We start from the raw sequence: 12,563 nt of genomic DNA on the forward strand, positions 1-12,563 counted from the left end.
CTTAAGACAGTTACGCGCGGAGAGATACACAAACAACTCGCATAGATTTCGTATTCTTTCAGTTAACCCACGTCTGTCCTGGCCTACGGCGCTGAAACCACAACACGACGCCAAACTTCGTGACTTCTGTCAAGGTAAATTAATGTGCAGTATTTGATGAAGTTTTATCGATTTATTAGACACTCAACATGTTTAAAATCGTTCTAGAATTGTTATTGACTTTATTTTAGTTTTCGAGATAATCTAAGATTTCGATTTTCTGTATCGAGCCTCTTTTGCTAGAAGCCCTGTTATTTTCGTTACGCGAAATTCCATAACATTGCAATTTTAGAAACCCGTTGACATTTTTAGAGGAACAACTGAAACTCTATATGACCTTGAAATAAGCTAGAAAGTATTATTATTATTATTATTATTATTATTATTATTATTATTATTATTATTATCATCATCATCATCATCATCATCATCATCATCATCTTAAACGAAGTAAAGGAACGTCCCTAATTAATTATGTACAGGAATATTATTTACGTACGCTGAACGTAAGGTAAATTAATGTACAGTATTTGATTAAGTTTTATTTAGACACTCAACATGTTTAAAATCGTTCTAGAATTGTTATTGACATTATTTTAGTTTTCGAGATAATGTAAGATACCGATTTTCTGTACCGAGCCTGTTTTGCTAGAAGCCCTGTTATTTTCGTTACGCGAAATTCCATAACATTGGAGTTTTAGAAACTCGTTGACGTTTTTAGAGGAACAACTGAAGCTCTATATGACCTTGAAATAAGCTAGAACGTATTATTATTATTATTATTATTATTATTATTATTATTATTATTATTATTATTATTATTATTATTTTAAACGAAGTAAAGGAATGTTCCTAATTAATGTAAATACAGGAATGTTATTTACGTACGCTGAACGTAGGGTTTACATCAGTAATGTACTCAATTTGTAGTCGAAGGAGTCTCGGTTGTGAGAGGACAATAGAATGGGTAGACTATATATGAGATTTCATTATACCGGTAAAGTCATTGAATAGAAAAGTAATCCGGATTTCTTGCATATCCTTATAGATGAACAGTAAAAAAAATGAAAAAGAAAACAGTCGCAATATTTCCACATAGGATGTGTCTGACAAGGGAACGTTCAACACTGGAAGATAGCGTTGAATCTTCAAATTTTGCGTATTGATACGTCTTATTAGTGTAAGATGTTGTGCCAAAGAAAGTTGCCAAAATAATATGCAAGATATTAAAACGATGATCGGAATAGCGCTGTGAATCTATGACTCTCCTTTTGAATGTAGCGTGTGGCAGAGACGAGAGAGAAACAAGGCTGCAACTCAAAGTCAGTAAACGCAGAGTTAAATAGGGTCCATCATTACGAATAAAATATGAATTGATTTCATGGATACCATTTGTTATTAATGGAGAAAAATTCTCTCCGATGACGAGGATCGAATCCGGGAGCACTGGGATTCCTCTAAACACTGAGCTACGCCGAAGTTTAATCCAAATTTTGAGATAACTTAAATAATTAAAGTTAAAAAGCTTTAAAGAAAAGCATATGTTTTGAAAGCACCGGATCGAATCTTTCTCCTTTGGTTCTTTCTCTTAAGGGCCTTACTCCATGTTCGATATATACAGGGTACAAGAGGTATAAGTGCCATTATTTCAACTGATGATGATTCTTGTCATAATGAAGAAAAAAATGTCCTCACAATTTTGTTTTCTAATTGCAATATTTAACTAATTATTAAAGTTTACAATATTAGACGTTTGGCAACTTTGCTGGTTGGAGAGAAAAGGATTTACAAGTACACAATACACCTCAGGCGGGTACAGACATACCGGTACAAAACAGAATGATTCTCTGTCCTAAAGTAGAGGCGGACTAGGACAACTGTTGTTTACATAAAACGAGCAGCAAATACAAACTTTCAATCTCATTAATAGAACTTACTTACTTATTGGCTTTTAAAGAACCCGGAGGTTCATTGCCGCCCTCACATAAGCCCGCCATCGGTCCCTATCCTGAGCAAGATTAATCCAGTCTCTATCATCATATCCCACCTCCTCAAATCCATTTTAATATTATCTTCCCATCTACGTCTCGGCCTCCCCAAAGGTCTTTTTCCCTCCGGCCTCCCAACTAACACTCTATATGCATTTCTGGATTCGCCCATACGTGCTACATGCCCTGCCCATCTCAAACGTCTGGATTTAATGTTCCTAATTATGTCAGGTGAAGAATACAACATTAATAGAACATTATGGTAAATTTCCACTTTATTTAACAATATTGCTTCATATTACATCTAAAAAATAAACAAAAATGGTTTACTGCACAAAATCACACAAACTTTTTTTCTAATGCAAAATTTTAATCTCCCCCGCTTCCGTAAAGCAGTATCATTTTTAAAGAAATTTCTGGTTGTATTATTTTCGAAATGGGGTAAGAGACTCCCAGTTTCTATATAATCGTCGAGAAACTGCTACAAAAGTTCGCCGATTAGGTAACCTTCTTTACGGAAAACGTTGACTGTACATCCTTCTTGTCCACACCTGTGAAGTAACGGCTAGCGCGTCTGGCCGCGAAACCAGGTAGTCCGGGTTCGAATCCCGGTCGGGGCAAGTTACCTGGTTGAGGTTTTTTCCGAGGATTTCTCTCAACCCAATATGAGCTAATGCTGGGTAACTATCGGTGCTGGACCCCGGACTCATTTCATCGGCATTATCACCTTCACTTCATTCAAACGCTAAATAACCTGACATGTTGATTCAGCGTCGTAAAATAACTCACTAAAATAAATATATATATATATATATATATATATATATATATATATATTTATTCTTCTTGCCGCACTTGAATTACGACGACTTTCTCCATAAATTAATAACATCATGATATTCCTGAACTGTGAATGACATTATAAGTTGTTTATCGAATACCTGTACTGAACTGCCATCCGCTCGGCAGGAGATCTATGGACAGGGAGCTTGAACTCAGCTGAGCTGTACATCTGTGCAGAATACTGTCATGCATGACACCTGCTGAACATGTTGCCACGTGTCTCACGCCAGAATATGAACAAATTTAAGCATGCATTATTATTTAATTTCACGAAAACGTAACAGAACACACAAATATTTATTCGAACTAATATTAACTCTTTGCTAGATATATCTACTGATGTAATTGTCTTCGTAATTTACTAACGATATAAGTAGTATAACGCAAATAAAATAAGGATACAAATATTTTTTTCTGGGAAAACTATAAAATTTTGACCTTATGTTGTATGAACATTTTTTTATTCTGTAGACCGTCCCCGAAGACTGTGAAAAGGACGGCACTTACACCCCTTACATCCTGTATATTGAGATATATAGTATATTGTCGTCATACAAGGAGCGCATTCAATTGAATGACTTGGCGGCCGGGACTCCTACAGTATATGCACTGTTAGGCGAATCTATGTAAAGATTATTATTTTTTTGGTTCTGCAGAATTACCTGTTATGCTTACCATTTGTTATTAATGGAGAAGCAGCCAATGCGTAAAACTCGGGGTCCCGAATTCGGCGCCGGAGCGAATTCTTCTTCATTAATAACAAATGGTAACCATAATTTTGCAGGACCAAAAAAGAATCTTTACATAATTTCATGGAATTACACAAACTCATAGGACATTAAATTGGTAAGGTATGTTTAATGGTGTCACAAATTAAACCTATAACAGTATAGTTTACAATAAGTACACAAATTCAATATGAAGGCCAGCGACACAGGTTCGTCTTTCTTAGAACCTGTCACTATCTTTTATTTATTTCTCTTATTCTGTCCTTGCAGTCTTTCTGGTTGTCTATACACACTACAGTCTCACTGAATGTAAACAGAAGAAAACTGTGAATTGTCCATGCAGTTATGAATGCACAAATTCTTATTGAACCACGCACAGCAAATAAAACTGTTGCTGCTGCATACTACATAGTATATTTTTAACCCGTAATATGTTTAATGGACTCACTTTTTATGTTCAGAACCAGTGATTTAAACTATTGCCCACAGAAACATACGCTAGGATGGTACGAAGTTCAGGAGAAATTATGTTAGATGGTCAATTTGTAGTAATAAATTATGCTATGACTCAACAATTATTACGTGTTGTATTTTTCATATTATATTTCTTATACTGTACGTAAAGAAAAATTTAATAATTTTGTAAATAAAATAAACACTTTCTTTAAAGAATCTAATGTAATTTTCAATACATTTAGCTATGTGAAGTAACCTTCAAACCTCAAAATTATTTTAAGTAGGCCTATGTACAACGCAAAATTTTCTTTTCATTTACTAACTAGGGAAATTGATAACCCATCTTTATTTTAGGAATATTATGCATCGATGAAATCCTCTCTCTTCGAAATACAAAAAGAAATAGCTAATAAGTAAGCAGTATTTCCAATAGTAACTTGAGATTTTCTTTAATATAATTTAATTCAAAGTTCCTCCGTCCACAATGCAGGAACCTTCAATGACTTTTCTGTGACATTTGACAAGCACACTGAATGTACATCACTCATCTCCCCCTACCATACAATGACGCGAGAGTTGAAGGGAAGTTTGTGACGTGTGTTACAAATGTAGCACAGTTTTGCATCCCTGCCCCATATCTTATTGCAAAATTAGCTTTTAGTCCCTAAGAATTCTGTGTCTATAACAGATAAAAAAAATTGTTGGAGGCTTGTGTACGCATCCGAAGTATTTACAGAACATTTCAACCACTTTTTATTTGAACTTAATTGTGTCCATTGCAAATTATAAAAAAATGTCTTTACATTGTCACATTCTTACAGACTCTCCACGTAAATTCCTAGCATTCGAACTGCAGTAAACATACGGTTACACTAGAAGTCATTTTGATTGTTGATCGTCACTTAGAAGCACCTCTTGAAGTGTTTGTTGCAAAATGTCTGCAATGCCGCCACCTTGCATGACTGGCAAGCTCTTGCAAGCTCGGAGCAGCACAGACTGTTATGTTGGCAGCAATTTGGCCACGCACTCGCTCTAATCTCGTCGCAAGTGTCGCAGCCCTCGCAGTCTCCTGCAATGCAGACAACATAAATTAGTATTCCAGTCGGACTGCAGGCAAACCACATTGCAAGTTCGAGAAAATGAGGAAAATAAAAAATACGTTCCATGTGGTTCATTTTGAAGTCTCTCTTGGTAATTAATTTATTCGCTGATATTGATAAGAACGTCGTTATTTTAAAAGCAATTTTTTGTCTTTAAATATTTGTAATTTTGGTTCTTCTAAAAATCCTTTTTGTGTTTAAATATTTCTAACTTTTGTCCCTTAAAATTATTTTTTTGTGTTTCAATATTTGTAACTTTTGTTCTTTTAAAACATGTAGTAGGCTACTGCACCTTTCGCAGTAACATTCTGCTAGAGTGATTTTCACTTCTGACCCAACCATTCGGATTTAAACATATCTGCATAATGTCAATATCCAATAAGCTCGGATAATTTAAATTATACCACAGTCTAGTATATGCAGTCACGAAGCTCAATACGTAGTAAATATTTATTTATTTTATTTATTTATTTGTTACTTATTTTTTATTTTTATGTATTTATTTATGTACTTATTTATGTATTTATTTATTTATGTATTTATTTATGCATCTATTTATTTATGTATTTATGTATTTATTTATTTATTTATCTATCTATTTATTTATTTATGTATTTATTTATTTATGTATTTATTTATGTATTAATTAATTAATTAATTTTATTTATTTATTCACTCATTTATTTATTTATTCATTTATTCGTCTATTTATTTATTTATTTATTTATTTATTCATTTATTCATTTATTTATATATTTATGTATTTATTTATTTTTGTATTTATTTATTTATTTGTTTGTTTGTCCTAAACAACTCAAGCTTCGTGACTGTATATACTAGACTGTGGTTATACTGTACGTAAATCAAATAATTTATTATGCATCCAAATAAAAAGATGAACTTCAATTTTCTGAACTGCACAAAAAATGCATTCTCCATAACCTCAAATTAAGCATTTGGTTTCATTTTTAAAGTAGAAAACATATGTAATTTATTTCTCAGGAACATTAGGGCGGTATTAATCTATCTCAAGGTTATCAGACTTTTCACAATTTTCGATGATAGACGTCGACATATAATAATTTAATAATAATTATTTATTTATTTATTTATTTATTTATTTATTTATTTATTTGAAAGATAATAATAATAGCCTACATTTTTGGTTGGAACTCCCGATGAAGCAAGAGCTTGTGGCTGGGAGTGCAGTTTACATTTAAAGAATTACTTTTAACATTTCTGTTAGTTATGTTATTTTTACACTTTAAGTAATTAAAATACTCACTCTATTTATACTCTAAAAAGTATTAATCTTACTTAACTACTATTTAAACTACTGGTATTTTTGAGAGGAGTGAATTTTTTTAATCAAGTCTTCTATGGATCCCCAATTTTGCAGCAAATTCCTGACAGGTTATGTCAGCATGGCTCGAACAGTTTTCAAAACTCATTCTGAAATTTTTTAGATGTCCATATCATATTCATTGAAGAAAATTTCTCCACTGAAGCATTACCTCCAGAAAACACAGATATACAGAAGTTCTATCAATTTCTTTAGTTGCGCACAGAGAATCATTTTCTCAGAGACAATTTAAAAAATGTCGCTCCATTTTGAGCAAAGATCAACATTTTCTTCATTCCAATTTCTTTGAAGTTACACATTTCTTTAAGCAAGAAATTTGATCAAAGAAATTATTTCATCCAGGTATATTTCATTTGAAAGAAAATAATTGACTGTTTCTTCAAATTTGTCTTTCCCTGAAGCAGATCTCAGCAATATGCATTCCACAGATATCTTATCTTATGAATAAGTACCCCAGGCATTGAGATATTAATCGATCAATGTTTGCTGAAGTTACAAAGTCACAGTCAAAATACAGGGTAAACCGTAAGTAATGCAATTAATTTGAAGGGGTTATTCTTTGAGATGTTTAAAACGAAAAAGTTTAAAAGAATTTGCTCGTTTTTGCTTCCTTTTCGAGATAAAAATTGTTTTATGTGAAATATTTCATAGGTTGTTTTGGGAAAGCCATTGATTGAATTACCAATATTCTCAGTCAATTTAAAAGAACAGTGTGTTATGATAATGAATGATTGAAAGAATATTAGTTTTGTCCTTTTAATGTGCAGAAATTTGATCCGAAAAATGTAACTTTTCATTCTGTAAAGGAACTTTAAAATGTTACATTTGTTCGGATCAAATTTCTCCACATTTAAATGACAAAACTAAAATTACTTCAATCATTTATTGCCATAATACACTATTCTCTTAAATTGACTGAGCATTTCGGGAATTGTCCATACCTGTGGAGTAACGGTCAGCGCGTCTGGCCGCGAAACCAGGTGGCCCGGGTTCGAATCCCGGTCGGTTGAGGTTTTTTTTTCCGGGGTTTTCCCTCAACCCAATACGAGCAAATGCTGGGTAACTTTCGGTGCTGGACCCCGGACTCATTTCACCGGCATTATCACCTTCATATCATTCAGACGCTAAATAACCTAGATGTTGATACAGCGTCGTAAAATAACCCAATAAAATATCGGGAATTCACTAAATGGCTTTCCCAGAACACGTTATGAAATGTTTTATATAAGACAATTTTTATGTCGAAAAGAATGCAAAAACGAGCAAATTGTATTGAACTTTTTTTGTTTGAAATATCTAAAAGAATAGCCCCCTGATATTAATGATATTACTTACGGTTTACCCTATGTAAAATGTGGATAAACACATTAAAATATAATTTTGAGTGTTGAATTTAAAAACATTGGAAAACGGGTACGTCTGGTAATATTAATCTATCTCTTATAAAATGTATTGTAGAGTTTTTAAGGAAATTTCAACACATCTATTTAGAAAATGAAGCATTTTAAAGGAACAATAAAATTTATTGAAATTGAATTTCAACATTTTTTCGGCGAGTTCTCGATGAAAGTATTTTGTGAACTGTGTTAGCGGTTATTTTTTGGTGCGGCTTGAATGCAGTTCTGATACACGACGCTCAGTGTCACAAGATTTGCAGGGTGAGGGCAATTATCCGAATCCACTTGACTGGCTCGCGGCCTGTGCCTCTCAAATCACCATGAATCGCCATGAATCATTTGCGCGGTGACAGCTTTATAGGACAGAGCACAGCTGCTCGATACGCGCCCGTCCGCTACTGGACTTGCTCCATGGCCTTCGGGTTCCGTTACTCCAGGGATGTCGAAATTATTATAATATGCGCCGCGGAACCTTGCGACTTGCCCTCCAAGGCAGTGTAAGCATGGTCCAAGGTTCGATCCCAGACGACGTCAATAAATATAATTCTAACCCCGATAAACTATATGTCTTGTAAGTACCGTATGTTAATTTATCCAAATTCAATTTACTATTTATTTACTTTCCGCTTATTTGTGTATATTGTTTCTTCAGCGTTTATTTCTTTCGTTCTTTGTTTTTTATTTATTTTTCATCTTTCATCTCTGGCCATTTCTCCCATCTTTCGCCCTTTGTTGATCCCTTTTCTCCTTCCCCTTTCTATAATTCTTTCTGACTTGCTCTTATAGGCCTATTTAATACCCATACATATTTGTCCATATTTTTCTCTTTTTCGTGTTTTTCTTTCTTTCATATTGCTTCATTCCTTTCCTTGTTAGTTATGTTGAAAGATTCCATTTTATCTCTCATTCCTCCTCTTTTAGCCCTTGTCTTTTTTCCGTTGCTTCTTTCTTACCGGGAACTTCGTTTCCAAATAATTTTTCATTTTTCCTACCCTTCTTTCGTCTTCCTAAGCTCAAGCGTCTATATTTTCCCTTCTTCGTTCCTTATTTCTCTTGTACTTGATTATTTCGTTCCAATCTTTCTTTCGCCTTCTTATTCTCCCTTTGTCACCCTTCTTTCCTGCCGTTCTTACTTTCTTTTTATATAGCTTTCCATCTTTCTTCGTTTTTATTCTTCTTTTTTTCCTCTCTTCCATTCACCTTTCTATTCTCCCTTCTATTTCTCTATTCTCGTTTCCAGTTTCCTTTTCATCCTTTCGACTTTCTCCCTTTTCTTCCCCGTTTTCTTTCACATTTATCCCTTTTCTTCAGTTTTTATTTTCTGCTACATTTTCCCTTTTCTTCTTTCTCTTTCGCCTTTCTCCTTTTCCTTCCGACTTTCTCGCTTTTCTTCCGTCTTTCTTGCTTTTCTTCCGGATTTCTACCTTTTCTTGCGCCTGTCTCCCTTTTCTTCCAGCTTTCTCGCATTTTTGGGGGTTTCTCGCTTTTCTTTAATCTTTCTCGCTTTTCTTCCTATTTTCACGTTTGCTTCAGGCTTTATCGCTTTTCTTTCGCCTTTCTCCAATTTCTTCCGCATTTGTCCCTTTTCTAACGCCTTTCTTCCTTTTCTTCTACCTTTCTCACTTCTCTTACGCCCTTCTTCTTTTTCTTCTGTTTTTCTCCCTTTTCTTCCTAATTTCTCCCTTTCCTTTTCTTTCCGCCTTTCTCCCTTTCCGTCCGCCTTTCTCTTTTTCCTTCCACCTTACTCCGATTTCTTCCGCCTTTCTCCCTTTTCTTCCGCATTTCTCCCTTTTCTTCCGACTTACTCCCTTTCTTCCTCCTTACTCCCTTTTCTTCCTCCTTACTCCCTTTTCTTCCGCCTTACTCCCTTTTCTTCCGCCTTACTCCCTTTTCTTCCGCCTTCCTCCCTTTCCTTCCGCCTTTTCCCTTTCCTCCCGAATTCTTCTCTTTTCTTCTCCATTTCCTTCCGCCTTTCTTTCTTTTCTTCCGTCTTTCTCCTTTTTCTTCGTATTTTCCTCATTGCTTGAACAATTCCCTCTTTTCTTCCGCACCTCTCTCTTTTCCTCTGTATTTTCTCTTCTTCCCGCTTTCTTTTCGTCCGTCTCTCTCTCTCTCTCTCTCTCTCTCTCTCCGCCTTTCTCTTTTATATCCCTTTTCTTACATTTGTCTCTGTTTTTTTAGCCTGTCTCTTTTTTCAATCTTCTTTTATAACGTTTTCTCTCTTTTCTTCAGTCTCTTTCTTTTCCTCCATCTTTCCTTCTTTTCTATAGTTTCTCTCTTTTCTTACGTTTGCTTTCTTTTTTCAGTCTTTATCTTATATTCAGTTTCTCTCCTCACTTTCGTCTTCTTTTTCAATGTTTGTTTCCCTTCATTTCTTTCCTTTTTCTTTTCTTTCTGTAACCTCTTTTTTGCCTTTCCTGTATTGTGTTTCTTTTTTCATTTCCTTTTAGCCTTTTTTCCTTCTTTTCTTTTGGTTTTCTTTCCTTCTTTCCTTTTCGCTCTCTTTGTTTCTTTCCTTTTGGTTTTCTTTCCTACTTTTCTTTTGACTTTCTTTCTTTCTTCTCTTTTGGTTTTCTTTCCTTATTTACTTTTGGCTTTCTTTCTCCTTTCCTTTTGACTTTCTTTCCTCCTTTTCATTTGGTTTTCTTTCCTACTTTCCTTTTGACATTATTTCCTTTTCCTTTTGAATTTTCTACTTTCTCTTTGACTTTCTTTTCTTCTATTCGTTAGATTTTCTTTTCTTCTCTCCTTTCAACTTTCTTTCCTTCTTTCCTTTTTTATTTTTTTCTTTTCCTTTTCGTTTTTAATTTTTCTTTTTTTCGTTTTGACTTTCTTTCCTTCTGAGTTTGGAATTTCTCTCCTTACCTTTGGAGTTTCTTTCTGTCTTTCCTTTGAACTTAGTTTCCTTTTTTTCTCTGGACTTTTTTTCTTTTTACATTACTTTCTTTATTTTCAGTTTCTTCCTTTCTATTTTCTTTTCTTTCCTGTTGATTATCTTTTCTTCTTTCCCTTCTTTTCTTCTCTGTCTTTTCCTCTTTGTCTTTTTTTTGTTAATTTCTTCCTTCTCTTACTCTTTCTTTTTTTTCTTTTCACTCGCTCTATTTTCGTTTCTCTGCTTCGTTTCGTTATTCCTTCTTCCTCACATATCCATGTTCTCAGACTTTTTATTTGGGATGTGGCGCCTTGTACATCCCTACAGGACATTGCAAGGCCGCCATAGTTTCAAAGTTGACTCCGGACGGCCTTGGGCGTGGCTAGACGCCCTCAACCTGTCTCTTCTCGCAAGGGGAACCCCCTTCTTCCGTGTCAACTGTCCCAGTGACTGGAACGGATGTAGTCTTCGGAACTGATGCCTCATTTTGTATATATTTGTATGCCTTTATTTTGCTGTCCGTCTGTCTCGGCAATTCCATCGTAAACCGGCAGCGTCTGGCATGAGACAGGTGCAGCACTACCGTATGTGCAGCTCCCAGCGCCAGGACCGCGGACTCGTTTCCTGACACGTTCGAAGCGGGCAAAGATAACGAATCTTCCTCTTCGCCCACGTCTTTTAACAATCGAGTTGGATATGTAAATAAAGTGATTATGGATCGGAGGAATCTATGTTGAAACTGAGATGAAAGAAGATTCTTTTATTTGGCTCTAACTTCCACAACGGCTGCAGGTCCTATAAAATAGTCACATAAAAATACGGCCACAACGTGACCTGCTACATTATCTTTCTCAAGAGCAGAAAGTCAAAATGAAAAGACACATGAACCCCATGTTGAACAAATAATGTTGTCGCAACAGATTATATCAGAAAATGATATTTTTCAGCGCTTATTTTGCTGTTACTGTTATAGCAAAACAAACCTGATAATGGTGTTTATTTTGAACCATCAAAGGTTAGACGACTTACGACTTCGTTTGATAAGCTGGAGGCAATGAAAATACTGTGTGATTAATACATGTGCACCTTTGAGGCTGGAAGAAATCAGTCAAGAGATCAACAATTTGGTCAGGCGGAATGTTTTCCGAAAAAATACAAGGGAAAATTTTTAGATCTCATATTTCGAACTAACAATTAATTATTACGATTAGGTCAAACATCGGTACAAATTTCACTTTACTGACATAAAAAATGAATAAAACCAACGATTCCGAATGTAAAAATATATGTATAGGTATGTAAAGTAAAAATCGCACATCACATGACTATGTTTTATTCCTTACTAAACTAGCATTAGCAAAACTTGGAAAACTATTAGAAACATTTTAAAATGCATTAATCTATATTTCATATCTCAGACGTCTTGGGACCAGTTTCTTTAAACGGCTATTTTGAATTAGTGACAAATTGGCAAAGAAGTCGGGGACAAGTGATGGCAAGTTGAGTAAATATTTTTACAACTTTGTCAATTGACTGTCAATTGATGGCATGTTTGAAAAGTACAATGGCATATTACTATCTATATAGCATTGGTTCGTAAATTCAGAGAAGGAAAGGGGATTATTTTTGGTGCATTTCCACCTAAAATAACAAAAGATTTTGAAAAATGTTTGCTGGTAAAGCGTTAATTTCACCAGTGTTCCGTCTAAATTCACTTCCAATCATACGTGAAAGCTTTTTCATTTTTGTTTAAATTGACGTGTATCTTCCATTAAAT

The 12,563-nt window shown here is 34.5% G+C and overlaps 1 protein-coding gene across 1 annotated transcript in view; it reads right to left on the bottom strand.

The window, feature by feature from the left end:
- Positions 1 to 4,064: 4,064 nt before the first annotated feature.
- Positions 4,065 to 12,563, bottom strand: part of LOC138692819 (uncharacterized) — a 34,376-nt gene continuing 25,877 nt past the window's right edge. Inside the window, exon 4 of the mRNA XM_069816060.1 lies at positions 4,065 to 5,123. Coding sequence (XP_069672161.1) covers positions 4,957 to 5,123 — 167 coding nt within the window. The 3' untranslated portion in view covers positions 4,065 to 4,956. The remainder of the gene's footprint in view (positions 5,124 to 12,563) is intronic.

The sequence above is a fragment of the Periplaneta americana genome, chromosome 17, assembly GCF_040183065.1.
Source record: "Periplaneta americana isolate PAMFEO1 chromosome 17, P.americana_PAMFEO1_priV1, whole genome shotgun sequence".
Taxonomy (NCBI): Eukaryota; Metazoa; Arthropoda; class Insecta; order Blattodea; family Blattidae; genus Periplaneta; species Periplaneta americana.